Below are 24322 nucleotides of genomic sequence, written 5' to 3' on the forward strand. Positions count from 1 at the left end.
TCAAATTCTCAGCTTTGGATTGGCTGAATGAAACAGAGAATCTCCGCCCACTTGTTGTGACGAAAGAACACGGAGGGGTGAACAGCGAAATCCAGACAGAAACTATCGGCGGCCGTGAGGGAAGGTTAACTCAGCCTGTTTTCTTTCCTGTTTACCGTTGCTTCATTTGTCCCAATCCCGCTTCTTCCTGCTGCCGGTCCTATCCCGGGCTGGTGAGAGTTAGTGTGAGCCGGACTGCGGCGGTCCTACTTTACTCCAGCTCACCCGGCCCTGTTCATCTGTAATCAGCCGACGGTCACTTTATAGCCGAGCGGCCGCCGTAAGCAACAGCTCAGACTCAGCTCAGACGTGCAGAGTGAGCACACCGGTGCAGGACCATTATCGTTCACTCGGAACGTCAGACTGTGATTTCCCGGGACCGCACTGAACGCCGTCCGGTTACAACATCAGAGGGACAGTAAGTGTTGTCTATGATTCTTTACAATTATTCAGCGCTTACAGCGAAGTTAGGCTTTGGTCGGGATCGGGACCACAAATACTCTCCAGGGTGGAAGAATGCATCTTTCATATCGGTAGTGATGCAGAAAGGGTTAAAAACAATATTAAAGTGTCTTCACACTTGAATGACAGTGTTTTGTCGAACCGGTTGGAGAACGTCAGAACGGCTGCTCCCTGTTCCGGGGAGTGTGTGCGGACAGGAAGCTGCTCACACATAGACCCTGAGCTCAGAGTCTGCAGCATCTACGGATGGGAATAAACAGTCAACGTTTCGCACCGAGACCCTTCATCGGGGCTGGAATGGAAAGGGAAGAGGCCAGGTCATTGATGGATTTGAAAGATGCGGGTTATTGTTTAGTGACAGCCCGAGCTCAGATTTAAGCGTACAGCAGCTTCCTGTCCGCGCACCTTCCTCAGAACAGGGACAAAACACTGCCATTCAAGTGTGAAAGAAGTTTAATATTGTATTCAATACAATTCCTCCTGCATTGAGTGTGTTGCCATGGTTACAAGAGATCAGTGTGCGGTAGTGGGCAGGGTTATTTGTAAGGAAAGGCAAACAATTGCCCCACTCAGAATATTCTATTGGAATTGAGGTGAGAGTAATTCAGCTTCTGGTATTTATGTCGGATCATTATTTCTGAACAACCAATTGTCTCTACTGCTTCCAATTTTTACGATTGACATTTTCCACAGGTAAAGTAAGGAATAAGAGCAATGGCTACCTGTTTCAAAGCAAGAGTGCGTGATTTGTACAATAATCACCTGTTACGTTTTCAGAATTTGTTATTTCAGACGAATACTTCTATTGTTCCTGTGTCGATTGTGGGTGTTTTGAGATCTTTTCCTCAATGGCTAGTGGAAGCAAAGTCTTTGATTGTTGATAAACTGTGGGATTGAAGTATTACGGGGATGGACATGGCGGAGTACGTAATGAAATTCTAGATCTGATCAGACAGGATCTCCTTATATACAGCAGCAGATTCGAGGGGCCGCCTGGTCCAGTTATGCGTGTTAGTGTATTGACTAGAAAAGCTCTGACAGTTTTATCAGTGTAAGCTGGTATAATGACTGCATGCGAAGGGAGATATGATTTTATTTTTACGGTTGAACTGAAAACAAACATTAAACCAATAAATTATTTACATGCAGATCTGTGCGTTAATCATGTGCCCCAGCTGCGTTAGGGGATCGAATTTATGACTAACTCTGTGAGACGAACAGCACGGTAGTGGACGGATAGGCAGGCTCCCCGTTCCCTCTTAATCCTGCCGTAGACTCCCTGGGGCTCTCCTGCACCAGGACACCGCCCAACACGCGCCCTCTTGCGGAGTTTGTTACTCTCGCGCTCCCGGGCTCACTCTGAGACGATTTGGGAAACCTTGCGCGCCCGTCCTCTGTAAGACAACTGTCGTCAAGTGACGTGCGAGTTATTTAGCTCCCACTGGTGCCAGAAAATGTCAATATAGACCTCATCTCAGACTGAACTGTCCACGCAGGTTGAATAGAAAAACATTCTATTCAAAAGGTTCAAAGGAACATCTGAACAACCCTTATACAGTTTGGAAACAAGTCCTGAGGACTAATGAAGTTAAAATGGAACTTTTCTGGACGCAATGAGGAAAGGTATGTTTGAAGAAAAAAGAATGCATAATTTCATGAAAAGAACACTTCTCCAAATGTTAAGCACAGGGGTGGATCGATCATGCTTTGGGCTTGTGTTGCAGCCAGTGGCACGGGGAAGATTTCACTGGTAGAGGGAAGAAATAATTCAATTAAATACTAGCAAATTCTGGAAGCAAACATCACACCATCTGTAAAATAGCCGAAGATGAAAGACGATGGCTTCTACAACAGGAAAATGAACGTAAACACACCTCGAAATCCACAATTGACTATCTCAGGAGGAGCAAGCTGAAGGTTTTGCCATGGCCCTCACAGTCCTCTGACCTAAAGATCATCGAAAATCTGAGGATAGACCTCAAAAGAGCAGTGCATGCAAGACGGCCCAAGAATCTCACAGAACTAGAAGCCTTTTGCAAGGAAGAGTGGGCGAAAATCCTCCAAACAAGAATAGAAAGACTCTTAGCTGGCTACAAAAAAACGTTTACAAGGTATGATACTTGCCAAAGGGGGTATCATTAACTACTGCCGTGCTGGGTGCCCAAACTTTTGCTTCAGGTCCTTTCCCTTTTTTGTTGTTTTGAAACTGTAAAAGAAAGAAATTTAGAAAAAAAAAGTTTTCTTGCTTAAAATACTAAATAAATGTGTCATATTTAACTTTGTGCCTTTTATAAATCAGTTCTTCTTTTACTTGCTTAGCTATTCACAGTAACAGAAATTTTGACCTGGGGTGCACGAACTTTTGCAGGCCACTGTATGTGGTTGAACTGATAGCAAACAATACATTGTTTAAGGACTTTCACTCAACATTGTGCGTTAATTCTGTTCCCTATCTGGGTTTGTTGATGGAACGTGTAACTCACTTGGTGATCTGAACAGCTGATGCGTGAGAGCGATGGGGAGTCTGTACCCGGAATAACAGTGAGCGGGTAGCGCGTCTCTCGGTCCCTTGATAATTATTAAGATCTAGCCCCATTCTTTCCTCCTTTCCTACATCACCCCCCACCCCACACACACAGTATTCTGTACTTTCATCTCTGCGTTTCACTCCGGACACTGAGGCACCCAGGGCTCGAGAAAAGGATCTCCAGATTTGCGAAACGAATTGGGGCCCTGGTCGGAGATAATGTCCGAAGGAATTGCGGGAGTGCGGAAGAAGTGGTGGACGAGAGGGTCTGCAGTGTCCTGAGCAGAAGAGAGTTTAGGGAGGGCTACAAAGTGCACAGTCTTGGAAAAACGGCCCACCATGGTGAGTGCGGCGGTGTTCCCATGTGAAGGGAGTAATCCCGTGAGAAAATCCAATGCTACGTGAGACCAAGGACGACTAGGGACAATTAGGGGACGACGTAATCCAACAGGTGGCCGATGGGAGTGTTTTCCACCGGCATTTCCTATGCCCCCAGCGTAGGGTTCCGGTTCGGGTACGTGCGGCTCTCTTGGTGATCATGTTGCCGACCCTCCAGGCGTTGCCATCCCAGGCTGTGCGGGGTTGTCAGACTGGGTTCTTGGAAGGGACGGAGTAAGAGGATACTCGGTAGACCTGCTCACTGACCTTCTTTACATTCTCGGACAGGGCACGGAGACTCTCTGTGACGTCTCTGAGCCGTTGATAGTGTAGGCTGGCTGGCGAGGGCCTGTTGATAGTGTAGGCACAGTAGGGTAGGCTGGCTGGCGAGAGCCTGTTGCAGGGGTTTTGTGTTCGCTGGGTTCATTCTTGGACAGTTCGTTCTGTTACAAGGAGTGACTGGGGGCGAACCCAAGTGCAGGACGCAGACACAGAGATAGGGTTGAGAGGTGCCCGCACAGCCGCGACCATGGAACAGATAACCAGGGGAGTCTTGACCCGGAGACGAGGTTTTCGTAGAATATCCAGAAACTGGGGCTGAATTTAGAACTAAAGTTCCTAAGTGATCGGGAGACGAGGTTACCAGACGGGAATCGACGAGCGAACTGGCGACCCGTGGTTGTGATGCCAGAGTTGTTATCCTGCAGACTCTGATGGAAACCAGGTGTGCTGTAATTAAGTGAACTAGTAGTAATTGGGAATCTAACGACTGGAATTAAGGCAGAATCAAGGAGATAGGAGCGGGATGGGGTGTTGGGGGGCAGCCAGACGGGACCATGATAGGTCCAGGACACAAGACTGCTTTCTAAAACGGAATCGACTACAATATGGAGAATAGATACCTCGGGAGATCCCGGCCCGCTGTAGCGTTCATGGATAGAACGGATATTGGCATTGCGAGTAGACATCCCGGACAATCACGGCACTGTGTACAATCCATAGATACAGTGGAAATGGACATTGTGTGACAGTGTGTGGATGGCTGCAGGAAGATCACGTGTTCGGTGGATAGGCCGAAGATGTTTGGAAGTGTGCCGTTCTGTTTAAAAATAAAAGGGCATCTTTCTTTACACTTCATTCAAAGTCTGACCATATTGTAAACTTTGTTTGTTACAGAGCACCATAATCTGACTACACCTGTCCTCAGAATGAATAAGGGGGAGGGTACAGAAGGAATTCCAATGACGTCAGCATCAGGAAAGGACACGGGTATGTTGCGAAGTATTTTAATTGATAAATATTAAAACTACTCTGTGTCTGGTTTTAATTCAGTATCACAATGCACAAAATATTTGCGAATAGACTGAGCAGAGATTAGGAGATTAGGAGAGAGAGAGAGAATAGCTCATGGCGGCGGTGGGGAAGGTTGGCGAAGCACAGTCACGCGTGGACTGGGTACATGTACTGTCTGATTCATGCTCCTTCAAGTATATTGTGATGCACATTAAAACAATGGGGCGTTCCTGCACAAAAGACAGTCTCTAGATGCTGGAAGTTATGAGCTCCACAAAGACATACAAAATGTTGACGGAACTCAGCACGTCAGGCAGCATCTGCAGAGAGGAATAAACAATTGACAATAAGGACTAGAAAGGAATGGGTCAGTATCTAGAATTTCTGACCGCTTCATCTCAGTCCCGCTGGGGGACCTTAGCCGGAAACGTTGATTGTTTATTCTCCTCCATAGATGCTGCCTGACCTGCTGAGTTCTTGCAGCATTTTGTGAGATATTCCACAGATTTTTCGAGGAACGGGTTGACCAGCCAGGCAGAGCACCAGAATCTGACCAAAGCAAAACGGTGGTGATGGGCAGTACCAGGAGAGTGATGGTGATGGGTTAATATATTCTCAGGAATAAGCACAGTCCTTTCCAAGTACAGGTCCCAAATAGAGACCGTATAGTTCAGGGGACAGGAAAGATCACAGCCTTCAACAGATGGAGCTCGCCCTCCCCCCATCTCCTCTCTCACCCCTTCCCTCTCCCTTTCTCCTCTCTCCCCCTCTCCTTTTTCTCCCCACCTCGCACTGGCCTCCCACTCTCCTCCGTCTCCTCCCTTATCCCCAGCCCCTCCCTCTTTCTCCCCCCATTCTCCCCTCCGCCTCCCTCTCTGCTCCCCTCCCTCTCCATTCCCCAACCCCCTCTCTCCCATCCACTCCCTTTCCCCCTCACTCTATTCAACTCACTTCCCTCTATTATTCTCCCCACTAACCAGCCCCCTTCCATCTATCCCCCACCGTCTCTATTATCCCACATTCTCTAGCCTCTCCCCTTCTCCCCCGGCCCTATTTATATTTCGGACTGTGTTTGTCCCTCCATCTTTAGGTTCCAGAGAGAAAGTTGCTGCCTAATATGGGGTCAGTAATGCCTTTAATTTTCTGCATTTTCCTTCACAGGTCCGAGCTCAGTGATCACCGGGCTTCTGGCAGGCTGGGACGATTTCCAGCTGCTGCAGCTGACGGATTTCTACCGGGACAGGCTTGAGCAGGCGATGGAAGGAGGGGTGTACGGGCTGAGCCTGGCGTTAACGGCCGAGAATCAGTTCAGTGGAGAGGAACATCGGGTGAGTGAGAGGGAGAATGGGTTTGAAGTTTCGCACATCACAGGACTGATGCGTGTTGAGATTCTGACTCATCAGGTATTAACGCAGATAAAAGAACAACTTGAAAATAAATACTGTAATTGCAATCTCAAATTGTGAATCTGGATCAGTGATAGAAACGGGTGAAAATACTCCAGGCGGCTGTGCAGTGTTCAAAGCAAGGGGAGCGGGAAGAAAAAAATCTGCAAGCGGTTATAGTAAAGGATATGAAATGGAAATATGACAGGAAGTTTCGGTTTGGGAAGACCGTGGAGCGTATAGGATGGATATCAGTGAGAAGAGGGTCATCATCAATGATTGTCACAGGAGCTCGAGTGTGTTCTGTTCTGCGTGGAGATGTTTGTGTTACCATCTGCAACTGCAGACAGTGTCGATTTGGGAATACTGCCATGTTGTAATGTGTAATCACTGAATAAACCTGCGCTGGAAAAGCCATAGGAAAGGCTGTCAGCTGGCAATCCGCTGTCATGTTAGACGCTGGTGGATTGAGGAGATGAATCACGTCATCTTTGCTGCAACTTCTCTGAGACTGCACACGGTGTTCAAAACCACCTCAGTTTTTTTTCTTTTTTTCCTTCATCTGTGATCGATATTTTCTTATTTCTATTTTATACCGTGAAATCCGGTTGCGAATTATTTATGTATTTGGAGCCACATCAATGGAGCGGTCACAGACCAGCCAGGATCTCATTGACTGGTGGACCAGGTTCACGGTGAATGTCTCCCCGTGTGCTCTGCACTCAGAATGTGCAGTCCATGAACAGACACGATCAGCACCCGTCCGGGTGACTGCTCAGTGTGATCCCATTACAGAGCACATCATTTAATTCTCATTCTCTGTGTGAATCTGTCAGTCCCCAATATGTTCACTATTATTCTTCACAGAAAATCTCGGATCTCGCTGACAAGGGAGAGCGGGCGGACAGTTCTAAACTCCTCCTGAGCCTGGTGATGGAGAAAGGCTCCCGCGCTCGGAGGGTGATGTGGGAAACCTTTGTGGAAATGCGGAATGGTGTCCCAAAGTTGGACAAAATACTGAAAGAAATTCAAAAACATGGTGAGACAATATTAGAGATTGATTTAATTTTGGATTCAAACACAAGACACTAAATGATTTTACAGATTTCTACTCCTCATATTGTTTAAATCTGAACAGGTTGTGTTCCGGTCAATCGACCCGTACCAATGATGCCCAGAGACCTGAAAGGTAAGCGAAGAAAAGTTTGTTTCCATCAATGGTTGATATTGTGTCGGGTCATATCGTTGCTGAGTCACAGATATTTACCTAGTTAGGTGTTGGCACCGTGACACAGTGCACAGTGAGACGCATGGAAAATGTTTGCTGGACGAAGGGTTTTCATGGGACTGTATGAGGAACAACTCAGAGATTTGGGAAGTTTTCAGAAATGGATCACACCTCTTTGGGGCTTGCAATGACATGTCCCTCCTCCGGGGTCAGAGTGGAGAAGAGGACACTCTGGAGGAGCGAAAACCAGATAAATTTCTTCACTGCAAATGGTGAAATCATTTTCCTACAGCTACCCACCATCCGGAACAGCCCTCATCCTAAATCACTTTTCTAAATTCCCTCAGATGGTACGGGTCATCATTTTAAGAGTTGGGGGTCCATTGAGGTTCTCGTCACAGAATAACAATGAGAGCATTCATTTAATGAGAAAAGCAGATTACACCTCAAGTAGTCTGTTCACCCCCAGAGCAGCATATGAACCCCACTCTGTTCACATCTGCACTACCTTAGTGCAAACACTGCTACAGCTATCCAGTGTAATTTCCAACTCCACAATCCTGGGAAGTCCCTTAGAAGACAAGGCTAGTGAGGATGAAATGGGAGACAAAATCCTCAGCTCAGTCAGCAAAAGCTGAAATTCATGTGTGCCGGTTTTTTTCTGGTGGGCACTGTGGAAGGATAAGAGATGGGAATTAAGACAGAGAAACCGGGTATTTTGAGATTGTGGCAAGGAAGGTGGAAAGAACTGAATATATCTATAAATAATATAAAAATTCATTAAATTGTGACCGTGCGAATGAGAAGCTCACTACGTCCGTAAGCACATCGTGTTGTAAGGCTTCACCATCGCTGTCTGTGTTGTATCACACAGCTCCACATTTAACAGAGGAAAGAGAGAAGGAAAGGGATATCACAAAACTTATTGATATTGCATCAGCCCATATTTTATCTGATTATTCGAAGCTCTTGAACAGAAACATAAGAAATCTCGGTCAGAACCCTGGTTCAGCCTCTCTCATTTCCAAGAACAAATTCCAAAGACGTTAATTTTCATTTGGGACCAGAGAGAGATGATTCAGGAAGTTTACAAATTGCTCCCGTCTCTGTCACCTTTGTTAATGCTTTTCCAGTCCGCATTCAGGCAATAAAACCTCTCAGTTTACCGGCACCATGGATTTGGTAAATCTCTACAAATTGCCTGCAAACTTGTTCTTCACTCTTCCGACGAAACAGACCCAGCAGTGAAATTCCCACCGCCGAAACAGATTCTATCCCTGATTATTGAAGAACAACATTTTTCCCACTGTCACATTGTCTAAATTAACTATTCCAACATTCAATGCTTTCCTACGATCCGTATTTCACCGAATACGTTAAGTAGAGAGCCGACACATTCACAGCATGTTGAGACACGCTGTGAGACGCCCACACTCCTGGCAGGTTCCTGACAGACTCTCAGACCCCACACACACACACCTGATAGGGTCCTGACATCTGTGAGACCCCACACACCCCTTGCAGGGTCCTGACACACTGTGAGTCTCCACACACCCCTAAGAGGGTCCTGACACACTGTGAGACCTCACACACACTTGAAAAGGTCCTGACTCACTGTGAGACCCCATACACACACCTAACAGGGTGCTGACACACGGTAAGACTCCACACACTCCTGACAGCGTCCAGACACACAGTTGCCTGGACCCTTCGGTGGTAAAGAAGACACGCATTTGCCTTCTTTACCACAGACTCAGTCTGCACCGCTGATGTTTGAACCTTTTCTTCATTTTGATAATAGTTAGCACTACTGTCCTTTTTTACCAAAAATGCATTGTCATAAAATTTCCAACACTTTATTCCATATACCACTGTTTTGATCATTCTACCAGCTTTATCTTGTTCATTAGCCTCATGTTTGCACTTCATCAAACGCCTTCTCATCCACTGCCTCTCTTGTTCACCCTGCTTGTTCTTTCCTCTAAGAAATGGCTCTCTTTGTTAGCCACGGTTACCAGTTATCATTTGAGAACTTATTCCTCTGTGGCACATATCTATCCTGTGCCTTGTGAATTATTCCCATGTACTCCAGCCATCTCTGCTCTGCAATCATTCGCGGCAGTGTCCTCCTTCAACCCTCCGGTGCAAGGTGCTCTCTCATGAATCTGTAATTCCTTTTATTCCATTACAATACAGATACAAGTGAGGTATGCTTCTCCTTCTCAAACATTTCAGCATTCTCCTTCAGCATTCAACAAAATAGTTCCATCCAGGCTCGACAAGAAGCTTAAACACCTTGTTCTTGACCCTGGCTTTATGCAGCTGGATCCTGGACATCCTCTCAGATCGCCAGCAGGTTGTAAGTGTGCGCTCCCTCATCTCCGACCCTTTGAACTTCAACGCAGGAGCCTCACAGGTCTGCGTACGAAGTCCCCTCCTTTACGCCCTGTGTGACCATGACTGTATCGCCACCCACAGTTCCAAGCTGATAATTAAATTTTCTACGATACTACATTGATTGGCCTAATCTCAAACAATAACGAGGTGGTCGACAGCGAAGAAGTCATCTATCTGACACAGTGGTGTCCAGAAAACAACCTCCTCCTCAATGTCGCAAAAAACAAAGGAGCTGGTTATGGATTACAGGGGGAATGGAGACGGGGTAACCGCTATTGACACAATGGATCTGGGTTTGAGAAGGTAAATAGCTTCAGGTTCCTCGGGATCCACATCACCGAGGACATCACGTGGACTGGACACACAACAGCGCCTCTTTCACCTCAGACGGTTGAGGAAGTTTGCTATGGGCCCTCAAATCCTAAGATCCTTCTACAGAGGCAAAATAGAGAGCATTCTGACAGGTTGCATCACTGCCCGGTATGAGAACTGTACCTGCCTAATCGCAGAACACTGCAGAGAGTGGTGTGGACAGCCCAGCGCATCTGTAGTTGTGAACTTCCAGTGATTCAGGATACTTACAAGGAAAGATGTGTAAAAACTGCCCGTAGGATCACTGGGGACCCAAGCCATCCCAACCACAGTCTATTCCAGCTGCTACTATCTGGGAACCTGTACCACAGCATAAAAGCCAGGACCAATAGGCTCCAGTACAGCTTCTTCCACCAGGCCAACAGACTGATGAACACACGCTGACTTGAGTGTACTCTATATTATATTGACAGTTACATTCATTAAAACTTATTATAAATTACTATGATCGCACATTGCACATTTAGATGGAGACGTAACATCAAGATTTTAACTCCTCATGTATGTGAAGGATGTAAGAAATAAATTCAATTCAATACAATACAATTCAAATTGCAGTATGAATTCAATCATATTATGATCACTGTCCCCTAAGGGTTCTTTTACGTTAAGCTCCCAAATAATATCTGGCCTGTTGGAAAAACCCGAAATAAGACAGACTTTCCCCGAGCGGGCTCAAGCACAAGCTGCTCTAAAAAAGATATCTCGTAGGCATTTAACAAATTCCCGCTCTTGCGATCCGACACCAACCTGATTTCACAATCTCCTTGCATATGCAAGTCCCCATTACAATTATGTCATTAACCTTATAACGTGCCTTTTCCAGCTCCCTTTGTAATTTCAGCCCCACATCGTGGTTACTATTTGGAGGCTTAGATATATGATTCCCACAATGGGTTTTTAACCATTGCGATTTCTTAACACCGCCCACAAAAATACAACATTCTCTGACCCTATGTCATCCTTTTCTAAAGATGTAATTCCATCTCTTACTAACAGAGCCACATCACCACATATGCCTTCCTGCCTGTTCGTTCCATACAAAGTATATATTTCGATAATAATCTCCCAACTATGGTCTTCTTTCAGGCATGACGCAGTGATGCCCACCAATTCGTCTAGTGGCGTCACGGGTTCACCCACCCTATTCCGAAAGCTACCCGTATTTAAATACGGCACCTTCAGTCCTGCATTCTTCACCCTTTTGAATTTTGCCTCTGTGGTACAATTTAACTCTCTGTGTTACCCAGACATGGGTAACTTTCTTGCATTCATGTTACACCCATCATCTACTTGTAAACCCGCTGGCTCATTCTCAATTATATCATACTGGTTCCCATCCTCCTGCCATATTAGTTTAAAGCATTCCCAACAGCTTGAGTAAACTTGTCCGCAAGAGTATTGGCACCCCTAGGATTTAAGTGCAACCCATCTATTTTGAAATGTTCTCAACTGCCGCAGAAGAGGTCCTTAATATTCGCAAATCCGAATCCTTGCCCCAGCTCCAATTCTTCGGACACGAATGTATCTGCCACCTCATTGTGTCCCTGTCCGGACTATCGCGTGGCACAGGCAGCAAGCTCGAGCTTAGTAGCCTTGCCGTCCTTTCTCTCAGCTTCTCTCCTTCGTTCTTTCTAAACTCCCCTTATTGTTTTTTTCAGGCCCTGAGATGTTGGGAAGCACCACACACTGCTGGCAGGATCTTGCACACCTTTAGATCCCACACACCCATGGCAGGGCCCTGACACTGTGTCAGACTTTACACACCCCTGGCAGAGTCCTGACACTGTGTCAGACTTTACACACCCCTGGCAGAGTCCTGACACACTGTGAGACTCTACAAACTGCTGGCAGGGTCCTAACACACTGTGAGACTCTACAAACTGCTGACAGGGTCCTAACACGCTATGAGACCCCACACGCCCCTGCCAGCTTCTTGACACACTATGAGACTCCACACCCTCTGGCAGTGTCCTGATGTACTGTGAGGCAGCGCACATCCTGGCAGGGTCCGAACACATTGCGAGACTTCATAAACCAGTGGCAGTGTCTGCACACGTTGTGAGATCCCGCACACACCTCACATGCACTTCAAACTCGTGAAATCCTGTACATACCCGCCAGGGTCCTAATAGACCGTAATGTCCCAGATCCTTTTAAAAGTCTGCCATCAGGTGTCGTGTAGCTGCAAGTAACTGTTCCCACACTTCATCCGATCTCGTCTTACATTGAAATCTGTCTTCCCCTAATTCAGGACCTCAATACTCGGGGCATCGCCACCTCTTTCCATAACTGAGAGAGCTGGTCTCTATTTCCAGAATACTCTACAAATGACACTCCAAACACTTGTCCAGCTACACTATCTCCTGACAAGAAGGGTTGAAGAAAGGTTAGGCTAATAATCCTCATTGTAAGGCCGGCCGGCAGGGCCGGACAAGTTAACATGATGTAATGGTTGAGTCTGAACTGGTTAGTTCAGTGGAGAGAGTGTTATGGGTCAGGTACTTGGACCTTGAGAGTGAATCAGCACATGGACATGTGATGTTGTTGCCTTTATAAGAACTTGATTGAGAGAGACAGAATTGGCTGCTCGATATTCCAGAGTTGTGATATATCAGATTTGAGAGATGAGGTAATACAGTTGGAGAGGTTTATTTACTGATCTGGGGAATTTCAAAGCTGCACTCAGAGAGGACATACTGGGGAGTTCAAGCACTGACGCAATATGTATTCACCAATGAGAGGGAACTTGATGATGGTGAGGACAATATGAGCGAGGTTGATGCTCCGGAGGATGCTGATATTAAGGGAGAGGAGGTGCTGGAGTTGTTAAAATATATTAGGACGGATAAGTCCCCGGGGCCTGACGGAGTATTCCCCAGGCTGCTCCACGAGGCGAGAGAAGAGATTGCTGAGCCTCTGGCTAGGATCTTTATATCCTCATTGTCCACGGGAATGATACCGGAGGATTGGAGGGAGGCGAATGTCGTCCCCTTGTTCAAAAAAGGTAGTAGGGATAGTCCGGGTAATTATAGACCAGTCAGCCTTACGTCTGTGGTGGGAAGGCTGTTGGAAAAGATTCTCAGAGATAGGATCTATAAGCATTTAGAGAATCATGGTCTGATCAGGGAAAGTCAGCATGGCTTTGTGAAGGGCAGATCGTGTCTAACAGGCCTGATAGAGTTCTTTGAGGCGGTGACCAGGCATATAGATTAGGGTAGTGCAGTGGATGTGATCTATATGGATTTTAGTAAGGCGTTTGACAAGGTTCCACACGGTAGGCTTATTCAGAAAGTTAGAAGGCATGGAATCCAGGGAAGTTTGGCCAGGTGGATTCAGAATTGGTTTGCCTGCAGAAGGCAGAGGGTGGTGGTGGAGGGAGTACATTCCGATTGGAGGATTGTGACTAGTGGTGTCCCACAAGGATCTGCTCTGGGACCTCTACTTTTCGTGATTTTTATTAGCGACGTGGATGTGGAGGTAGAAGGGTGGGTTGGCAAGTTTGATGATGATATATTATATATTTCTAAACCTGAGAAATCCATTCCGGCAGTATTATCTCTGCTTGGTCAGTTTAGTAGTTTTTCTGGTTACAAATTGAATCTTAGTAAGAGTGAACTTTTTCCATTAAAAATTCAGGCTCCCATTTATAGATGTTCACCATTTAGATTGATTACTGACTATTCCACTTATTTGGGGATAAAATTGCTAAGAGGCATAAGGACTTATTCAAGCTCATTTTTTTTTACCTTTAATTAGTCAGGTTAAACAATTGCTTGCTGAATGGTCCCCATTGTCTCTATCACTGATTGGCCAAGTATATGCCATTAAAATGATTATTTTACCTTCATTTTTATATGTATTTCATGCGGTACCAATTTTTATTTCTAAATCTTTATATTTGATAATATTGATTCTATTTCCTCTTATATAAGGCAGAATAAAAATCCTAGGTATAGTAAAAAATATTTACAGAAGTCCATGAAGTCCATGATGGTTGTTTAGCACTGCCGAAAATAAGATTCTGTTGCTGGGCAAATAATATTCAATATTCAATATTTTGGACGTAGGATTGGGATATAATTCCAAGTCCACAATGGGTAAACCTTGAAGGTCACTCTGTACGAGGGTTTTCATTCGTTTCTATTTCAGGAACTTCACTTCCCTTTGTGTTTTCTAAATTGAATGAACAAATGGTTAATCCAATAATTAAACACACATTACGAATATAATTCCAATTTTGTTTTTTTGTTTTTTTTGGTTTGAACTAATTTATATTATCAAGCCCTATTATGTCTATTTTTTCCAACTCTCTGTTATGGATAAAGGCTTTTTGATATGGAAAATAAGGGGTATAACATGTTTCCGTGATTTATTTTTGAATAACTGTTTCATGTCTTTTGAACAGTTGTCTAATAAATATAACTTGCCCAGATCCTTTTCTTTTTAGATATTTACAAATAACAAACTTTTTATATACCACTCTGCCTACCTTTCCGATTTCATACTGAGCTGAAATCACGGGAAAAAATAAGTTTTAAATCCTTATCAGAAGCGATTAATAGGAACTATTTCTGATATTATTATGAAAATACAGCCAGATGTATCTGATAGAATTAAAAATGAATGGGAAAGGGAACTTTAACTTCACTTACCTATAGAGAAAATGTTTCAATTAGTTAGCTCTTCCTCTATATGTGCTAAACATACGCTGATACATTTAAGGTAGTGCATAGGGCCCACAAGTCTAAAGATAAACTAGCTCGTTCTTACTCCCATATAAATCCTAATTGTGACAGATATCACTGGGAGGTGGCTTCTTTGACTCATATGTTCTGGTCTTGCCCTCTCTTGGAAAATTTTTGGAAATACATTTTTGATATCATTTCAAGAGTTTTGCGCTTTGATTTACAACCCCATCCTATTACGGCAATTTTTGGTTTGACAATGATGGAACATAGCTCTTTATCCTCTTCAGATTGTCGGATAATCGCATTTGTTACATTAATGGTCAGAAGATCCATTTTATTCAATTGGAAAGAGACTCGTCTCCCTACTACATCTCAATGGCTTTCCCAAATTATATCATGTTTAAATTTAGAAAAAAACAATCAGAAGTGTCATTTTTGATCCTTCGGTTAAATTTGAAGAAACCTGGAAGCCATTTATTCAACATTTTCATATGATGTAGTTTGACCTTTTCCTAATCCTTTTTATTAATTTAGAATATATGAATAGAGGAGCGGAGTTGACGATATGAATGAATGTATTTGATCTAATATATTGGTTCAACCTTGTTTTGCTCCGTTTGTTTTTTTTTGGGGGGGGGGTCTAATAATTTAGTGCCTTTTTCTTAGCCTTTTTGTTTGTTTGGGATTTCTCTTTGTGATACCAGTTTCTTTTTATTTCTTTTTTCTTCATGATTAATTATATAAAGAGCTTGGAAGATTATTTTGGTGAGAAGGCGGGGGAGTGGGACTAAATGGGAGAATGGATCAGCTCATGATAAAATGGCGGAGCAGACTCGATGGGCCGAATGGCCGACTTCTGCTCCTTTGTCTTGTGGTCTTATGGTCTCATTACACTTGTGCTATTTGTAGTTTCTCTTGTATATGTTTATTATATGTTTATTCTCTTGTATATGTTTATTATGTAATTACAATCTCTCTATATCACTATTGTTATTATATTTATGAACTTGACAACTAATACAAAGATTAAAAAAGAACAAAATCAGTTACTTTCCTCAAGCAGTAAGGCTGATCAACGTCTCGAAAGACTAAGCCACCCCTCCACATCTAACGACCCCCACCCCACCACCAGCACGGTTCTAAAATTTTCCCTTCAGAACCACCTGAGTTCAGAGTGACCCCTGTATCGTATGTGTTTATATTTATTGTGTTTATCATTGCGTTCTTTATCTGAGTTCTTGTGCTACATCAGATCGGGAATAATAATTATTTCCTTCCCCTTTACATTTGATATCTTGAATCTGCTAATTATTTGCAACACAGACTCTTTAAGAGACATGAGACTGCATATCTGCCGACTTAAACCATTTTCTGGAGGAACTCAGTGAGCTGAGCGGCATCTGTGATGATGGAAGTGGGGAATTGTCTGCGTTCTGTGTCAAAATTTTGACTGTCTCATTTTCCTGAACAAGACAGTCACATTTTCTACTTCAGCTCCCCACCCACAGTACACGTACTGAGCAACAAATATGCTTTGTACTTTGAATCAGTGGCGATGAGAGGGGATGGGTGAACTGTGATTCCTCGACCTGTTCCTTTGACAGAATGCCCACTATCCTTTTCTCTATCTCCACACGCTACATCAACACTGGGCTTTCACAGTTCTTCCAAAACAGCAATGATAGGGGTGTGGCAGTAGTGGGAGTTTGTCCAGTACGGGACAGTCGGGGTCAGTAAATTACCAGGGAAATACTCAACTTCACAGCATAGTTAGTGTGGAAACATGATGATGTGGTGTTTATCTAGACCACGACTTTCTGTCCCGTCTGGGGTCTGTCAATCTAATTTACCTCAATGTACGAACTTACATTGATGAATTTATTTAATGCAATAGCTTTGAGCTAACACTTGTGTACGCAGATACTGAGTTCTGAGTTAAGGCATCTAACAGATTGATCACTATCTGTTCCCATGGAAGATTTTCAACAGAAACACAAGGAGACTCTGCGGGCACAAACTGAAACACTGCGAGTGAACACGATCCTGATGAGGGAGAAGGTGAAGTTTTTCCAGCTGGTTGATCGATATGCTGAGCTCACGGTCATTTCTACTGTTCGAGATCGGAGACCTTCGGAACATGAACTGCTAGCAAGAGGCAGAGACCACGAGGAGTGGAGAGAGAAACAGTTTCGCAGAGAAGAAGAAAAAATCCGGACTGAGCAATTGTTTCAGAGCAGCTTTTCCCGGAGTAAATGCAAATCTGGGAGTTCAACAGCAGTGGCTGGAGTCGCCGGGATTGGGAAAACAACAATGGTGCAAAAGATTGTTTATGACTGGGCCACAGGGAAACTATACCAACAATTCCAGTTTGTCTTCAGTTTCAAATTCCGATATTTAAACTCCATTAACTGCAGAATAAACCTGAGAGAACTGATTCTGGATCAGTATCCTTACTTTGGGAATTTAGTGAGTGAAGTCTGGAAGAACCCAAAGGGATTGCTGTTTACTTTCGATGGTTTCGATGAGTTCAAGGACAAAATTGATTTTGCTGATAGTCGGAGAGACACAGAACCGCAGTACACATGCACTGATCCTGAATTTCGGTGCAAGGTGTCTGACATTGTGTACAGTTTAATCCAGCACAAGCTGCTCCCAGGGTGTTCAGTGCTGGTGACCACTCGCCCCACTGCGTTGCATTTATTGGAAAAGGCTAAGATCAGTTTCTGGGCTGAAATACTGGGATTTTCTGGTGAGGAACGGAAGGAATATTTCAATAGGCATTTTGAAGATCAGACAGTAGCAGAAGCTGTTTTTAAACACGTGGAGGAGAACGAGATTTTGTACACCATGAGCTACAACCCCGCCTACTGCTGCATCCTCGTTCTTGTACTGGGCCCCTTCTTCACAAAATGTGACAGGGACCTGCAGCGAGTTCCCAAGACCATCACCCAATTGTATTCCTACTATATTTACAACATCCTGAAAAACCATGGCAGTGAGATTGAGAACCCGCGTGATGTGTTACTCAGGGTTGGTCAGATGGCCTTCAGAGGAGTGTCCGAGAAGAAAATTCTGTTTACAAATGGAGATTTGATCAACTGCAATCTGCAGCCTTCTCAGTTCCTGTCCGGGTTCCAGATGCAGCTTTTGGAACGAGGGGATTCTGCCCGGAGCGTGGTGTACACATTCCCACACCTCACCATCCAGGAGTTTGTAGCTGCAGTCGCACAATTCCTGAATCCACATCCCGGGGATATCCTCAAATTCCTCACAAAAGCCCACAGCATGGCAGATGGGCGATTTGAGGTATTTCTCCGCTTTGTTGCTGGTCTCTCCTCCCCAATGACAGCTCGAGGCCTAGAAGAGTTTCTGGGTCCATTTCCTCATCAATCAACCTGCCAGGTGATTGACTGGGTGAAGGAGGAGGTTGAACGCCAGAGTGGAAACACAGAGAGTGAAGCTGGTAAAAGGAGCCTCCTGAACACATTGCACTACCTGTTTGAGTCACAGAATCGTGGGCTGGCTCAGGATACGCTGGGATCAGTGGAAATACTTTCATTCCGTGGAATGACACTGACCCCGATTGACTGCGCGGTCCTGTCTCATGTCATCGGGAACTGTGGTACAATAAAACACCTCGACTTGGTTGGCTGCCATATTCAGTGTGAAGGAGTCCAGCGGCTCGGACCGGGGTTGTACAAGTGCCAGGAGTTGAGGTAACTTGATTTATCTCTTACTATTAACCGTGAAACTGTTCAATTATGTTGTTTCAATGTAAAGAAATTTGGGAAAGCTGTAGTAAGTCAGATTGATAAGAATTGTGACAAATTTCCAGGGATATTGCAGTAATTCCCGAAGGACGGAAGGGTTCTGTTGTTTCTCGTGAAGGGATGTTGGAGACTCTATGAGGTCAGTGAAAAACGGCCATTGGTTTAATGGTGGTATATCACAGGAACGGCCGTGTTTCTCGCTGCCTGCGACACGTCCATTGACAATGTTCCACCTCACTATTCCTGACGCCCAGACCAACCCTGACTGCAGCAGGTGGGTCAGAGCTTCACTGGTGAGGGACAAGAGACAGTCAGCAGACTGTCCCAGTGATAAGGAAAGAAATGCCTCTGTGAGATCGAGGGACGATTATGCAAGTGCGTGGACGTCAGCGAGTTACAGCGGCAGGAAGGATGTAAATGAACACAATTTTTACCGTAGCAGTTAAATCAAGGCACGACTGCCCAAGCACTTGGACGTCAGCGAGTTAGACCGGCGGAAAGGATTTAAAAAGAAGATTTTATAAAGCGGGTATTGGAGTAAAGGGAGACAGAGTTGGAGGGCTTTGGCTCAACGGGGCTTAGGCAACAACGGGTGGTGACGAGGTAAGCTACTTGTGCAGAATAGAAACAGGAAGTACGTGTGTGAGGCCGGTGTTCTGTACTGGGTGTCAGATGTGGGAAGTGCGGGAGACTCCCGGCTTCCCGGACGGCCACATCTGCGCCAGGTGCGTCGAGCTGCAGCTCCTTAGGGACCGGGTTCAGAAACTGGAGATGCAGCTCGATGACCTTTGTCTGGTCAGGGAGAGTGAGGAGGTGATAGAGAGGAGTTATAGGCAAGTACTCACACTGGGGCCGTGGAAGAGTCAGGAGAGGGAAAGGCACGAGTCAGACAATAAAAAGTACCCCTGTGGCTGTCACCATTGACAGTAAGTAGTCCTGTTTGAGTGCGGTTGGGGGGTGGGGACGTCATACCTGTGATAATCAACAGTGGCCGCGCCTCTGGCACAGAGTCTGGCTCTGTGGCTCAGAAGGGTAGGGAACGGAAGAGATTGGCAGCAGTGTTAGGGGACTCGATAGTTAGGGGATCAGACAGGCGATTCTCTGGACGCAGCAAAGAAACACAGATGGTAGTTTGCCTCCCAGGTGCCAGGGTCCGGAGTGTTTCTGATCACGTACACGATGTCCTGAAGTGGGAAGGTGAAAAGCCAGACGTTGTGGTACATATTGGTACCAATGACACAGGGAGGATAAGAGAAGAGACGGACTTCGGAGAGTAGGAAGGAAGTTGAGAAGCAGGACCTCAAAGGTAGTAATCTCGGGATCACTTTCTGTGCCACGTGTCAGTGAGTATACGAATAGAATGAGGTGGAGGATAAATGTGTGGCTGAGGGATTGGAGCAGGGGGCAGGGATTCAAATTTCTGGATCATTGGGACCTCTTCTGGGGCAGGTGTGACCTGTACAAAAAAGGACGGGTTGCACTTGAATACCGAGGGGACCAATATCCTGGCAGGCAGTTTTGCTAAGGCTATAGGGGAGAGTTTAAACTAGAACTACTGGGGGTGCGAACCAAACTGAAGAGACGGAGGAAGGAGCGGTTGGCTCACAAATAGAGAAAGTTTGTAGGTAGTGTGTGAGGGAGAATAGGCACGCGATAGAGAAGCGAAGCGCTCAGATTGATGGTTTGACATGTGCATACTTTAATGCAAGAATCATTATCAACAAAGCGGCTGCAGAAAAGGAGGAAGTCATTGAGGGGTTGTCCACGGAGTCTCTGTGGGGGGAAGTTAGAAATAAGAAGGGGTCAGTAACCCTACTAGGTGCTTTTATAGACCATCCAATAGTAACAGGGACGTCGACGAGCAGGCAGGGAGACAAATTCTGGAAAGGTGCAATAATAACAGTGTTGTCATGGTGGGAGATTTTAATTTCCCACATATTGATTGGAATCTCCCCAGAGCGAGGGGTTTAGATGAGGTGGAGTTTGTTAGTTGTGTTCAGCAATGTTTCTTGACACAATATGTAGATAAGCCTGCAAGAGAAGAGGCTGTACTTGATCTGGTATTGGGAGATGAACCTGTTCAGGTGTCAGGTCTCTCAGTGAGAGAGCACTGTGGAGATAGAGATCGTAATTCTATCTCCTTTACCATAGCATTGAAGAGGTATCGGAACAGACAAGTTAGGAAAGCGTTTAATTGAAGTATGGGGAAATATGATGCTATCAGGTAGGAACTTGGAAGCATAAATTAGGAAAAGATGTTCTCAGGTAAATGTACGGCAGAAATCTGGCAAATGTTCAGGGGATATTTGCGTGGGGTTCTAAGTAGGTACTTTCTAATGACACAGGGCAAGGATCGTAGGGTAGACGAACCGTGGTGTACAAAGGCTGTTGACAATCTAGTCAAGCAGAAAAGTAAAGCTTACGAAAGGTTCAAAAAATTAGGTAATGATAGAGTTCAAGAAGGAACTCCATCTCTAACACTAACTCCCTTTGCTGAAGACGGGACTCCAAGGCTAGCAGAAAGAAACTTAAGAATGAAATTAGGAAAGCCAGAAGGGGCCAAGAGAAGGCCTTGGCGAGCAGAATTAAGGAAACCCCCAAGGCATTCCTCAAGTACGTGAAGAGCAAGAGGATAAGACGTGGGATAATAGGACCAATCAAGTCTGGCAGTGGAAAAGTGTGTATGGAACCGGAGGGGATAACGGAGGTACTAATGAATAATTTGCTTCTGTTTGTTAGGTCAATTATGACGGCAGATTTATAGTATTAATGGTAAGACTCTTGGCAGTGTTGAGCATCAGAGATATTTTGGGGTCCTACTCCATAGGGCACTCAAAGCTGCTGCACAGGTTGACTCTGTGGTTGAGAAAGCATACGGTGCATTGGCCTTCATAAATCATATGATTAAGTTTAAGAGCCGAAAGGTAATCTTACAGCTATATAGGACCCTGGTCAGACCCAACTTGGAGTACTGTGATCAGTTCTGCTCACTTCACTACAGTAAGGATGTGGGAACTATAGAAGCGGTGCAGAGGAGATTTATAAGGATGTTTCTTGGATTGGGGAGCATATCTTCTGAAAATAGGTTGAGTGACTTTGGTCTTCTCCCCTTGGAGCGACGGAGGATGAGCGGTGACCTGATGGAGATGTATAGGATTATGCGAAGCATTGATCGTTCGGATAATCAGAAGCTATTTCCCAGGGCTGAAATAGCTAACACGAGAGGGCGCAGTTTTAAGTTGCTTGGAAGTAGGTTCAGAGGAGATGCCAGGGGTAAGGTTTTTACTCAGAGAGTGGTGAGTGCGTGGAATGGGCTGCTGGCGACGGTGGAAAATGTGGATTCAATAGTGTCTTTCAAGAGGGCTGTGGGTATCCAGGGGTAATTTCTAAAGCAAGTACATGTTCTGCACAACAACGTGCGCCTAGGGGCCTGTATTGTGCCGTTTCTTCTGTATTCCTATGCTTTACATTGTCCTCCCCTGTCCTTCACCTGGTATGACTCTCACCGGTGTGACTTTGCTCACTATCAGATACTCAGGCCCCATGTGGACATCTCCTCTCCCGATTGACTCAGTTCAGACCACCCCTCCTGCGCAATCTATTTGTGCCTCCTCGTCTTGCACGGTGATCTTTTCCCATCGGTGTCGTCAGGTGGGTGGGCTTCTCACTCCCACCCACATTCTCCCAGTGGGATTTCTCTTTCTCGGCACCCCCCCCTGCTGTAGGTTTGTCTTCCTATCCCTTTTCCTCGGGTGAGTCTCTTCCACCATCTCCCACTGACACTTTCCCATCCACAGCCCTTCCTCACTGAGGGACTTCCTTCCATCCTTCAACCCTGCCCCTGACGACCCTCTCACATCTCAGGAACACTTATCTCGCCGTTGGAGAATGGGACAGAATATGTGGAGTTTGCAGGGTCACACCGACAGACGAAATTACTAACATTCGGTGAATACCCTGGAGCTGGGCAGCGAAGGACATTGACAGTGATGGGAACTGCGATCAGTGATTTATTGAAAGGTTTTATGTTTCCTGAAATATCCGAGTGAGATAAATTCCCTCAGACCCACGGTTTGATTCATCTTGTTCATCAATTCGCCTTTTTCTGTTTAGCCTTGGGGAGAATAAACTGGGAGATTCAGGAGTGAAACTGGTCTTTGCGGCTCTGAGGATCCCGGACTGTAAAATACAGAAACTGGGGTAAGTACCAGACTGTGTGAGATTGTGTTTACAGTCACTGGGTGTCTGACACTGAACATTAATGAGATCAGTAATTGTGCTACTGATAAACACTGGGGATTTGTACCGTCTCCTGTCTCTCTGTGTCCTTCACCCTCACTCTCTCTCATCTCCAGGCTGAATAAAGTCGGTCTCACAGATTCTGGTGCCGAGGATCTCGTCTCAGCTCTCAGTGCAAACCTATCACTGACAGAGCTGAATCTGAGTCATAATGAACTGGGAACTTCAGGAATGAAACTGGTGTCTGCAGCTCTGAGGAACCCAGGGTGTAAAATACAGAAACTGCGGTAAGTACCAGACTGTGGGAGATTGTGTTTACAGTCATTGAGTGTCTGACACTGAACATTAATGTGATCAGTAATTGTGCTACTGATAAACACTGGGGATTTGTACTGTCTCCTGTCTTTCTGTGTCCTTCACCCTCACTCTCTCTTATCTCCAGGCTGTGGGATGTCGGTCTCACAGATTCTGGTGTCCAGGATCTCGTCTCCGCTCTCAGTACAAACCAATCTGTGAGGGAACTGGACCTGAGTATCAATAACCTGGGAGATTCAGGAGTGAAATTGGTGTTTGCGGTTTTGAGGAACCCGGAGTGTAAAATACAGAAACTGTGGTCAGTACCAGATTGTGGGAGGTTGTGTTTACAGTCACTGTATGTATGTCACTGAATGCTAATATGATCAATAATTTTGTTACTGATAAACACTGGAAATTTGTACCGTCTCCTGCCTCTCTGTGTCCTTCACCCTCAATCTCTCTTATCTCCAGGCTGAACGATGTCGGTCTCACAGATTCTGGTACCGAAGTTCTCGTCTCCGATCTCAGTATAATCCCATCACTGACGAAGCTGAACCTGGGATCCAACTCGCTGAAGGACCGATCTGTCCCCGCTCTCAGCCGCCTCATAATGACCCTCCCGAGTCTGAAGCAGATCGTGTGAGTGTTTATATTAAATGTAATAAAATACATCGGCGTGTTTTCTTGTGATATTTTTCGGTGAGTATTGTTGAAACATTAACTCCAGTCTCTTGTTATTGACACAGTTGTGCAATCAGTCCGTTTCATCTTTATTTTTCCATCTGTTTCAGGCTGGTGGGGAACCTGTTCAGCTGGACTGGGCAGAAGAAACTGAGGTCTCTGCTGGAACCCAGACCCGGACTGACAGTGAACATCTGAATATGTGAACATCCCCACTCGCGGGATGGGGATATGTAGCGTGATTCTCCACCCTCCCCTTTAACGGCCGCGGTCCAGGTTTAGTTCCCAAAAATGGCAACGGACCCTGACCCCCTCCAACCACCTTGGGACGTCAGAGGCGGTCCCGCAGTGACGTAATTCGTCCTCCTTCCGTCCAGCGGCCCTGCTTCTGCCGGATGTTTGGCTTTGTGAGATCCCGGGGAATTACACAGACAGGAAGAGCCCGGAGGCAGGGCTCAGTCTGATACATCATCGTCGCAGGTTGCATTATCCGGGGAGAGAATTTTATTTTGCTCCCTTTGCTGAAGACGGTGAATTCGACAGGTTGGCCGATATAATAATGT

At 45.4% G+C, this 24322-nt stretch overlaps 1 protein-coding gene across 1 annotated transcript; it reads left to right on the plus strand.

Moving 5' to 3' along the window:
* Positions 1-450: 450 nt before the first annotated feature.
* Positions 451-24322, plus strand: LOC140206886 (NACHT, LRR and PYD domains-containing protein 3-like). Its single transcript, XM_072275155.1, has 11 exons — positions 451-457; positions 4583-4675; positions 5861-6027; positions 6952-7123; positions 7223-7273; positions 16751-18488; positions 22656-22742; positions 22898-23068; positions 23224-23394; positions 23550-23717; positions 23870-24322. Exons 2-11 carry the CDS (start codon positions 4615-4617, stop codon positions 23955-23957), a joined length of 2874 nt encoding a protein of 957 aa, XP_072131256.1. The 5' UTR covers positions 451-457; positions 4583-4614; the 3' UTR covers positions 23958-24322.

The sequence above is a fragment of the Mobula birostris genome, chromosome 13, assembly GCF_030028105.1.
Source record: "Mobula birostris isolate sMobBir1 chromosome 13, sMobBir1.hap1, whole genome shotgun sequence".
Lineage (NCBI taxonomy): Eukaryota > Metazoa > Chordata > Chondrichthyes > Myliobatiformes > Myliobatidae > Mobula > Mobula birostris.

Coding starts and splice junctions, on each gene's coding strand:
- LOC140206886 (XM_072275155.1), top strand. CDS start 4,615: ATGAATAAGGGGGAGGGTACAGAAGGAATTCCAATGACGTCAGCATCA. Junction 23,395..23,549: donor TGTAAAATACAGAAACTGTG/GTCAGTACCAGA, acceptor TCTTATCTCCAG/GCTGAACGATGTCGGTCTCA. Junction 23,718..23,869: donor CCGAGTCTGAAGCAGATCGT/GTGAGTGTTTAT, acceptor CATCTGTTTCAG/GCTGGTGGGGAACCTGTTCA.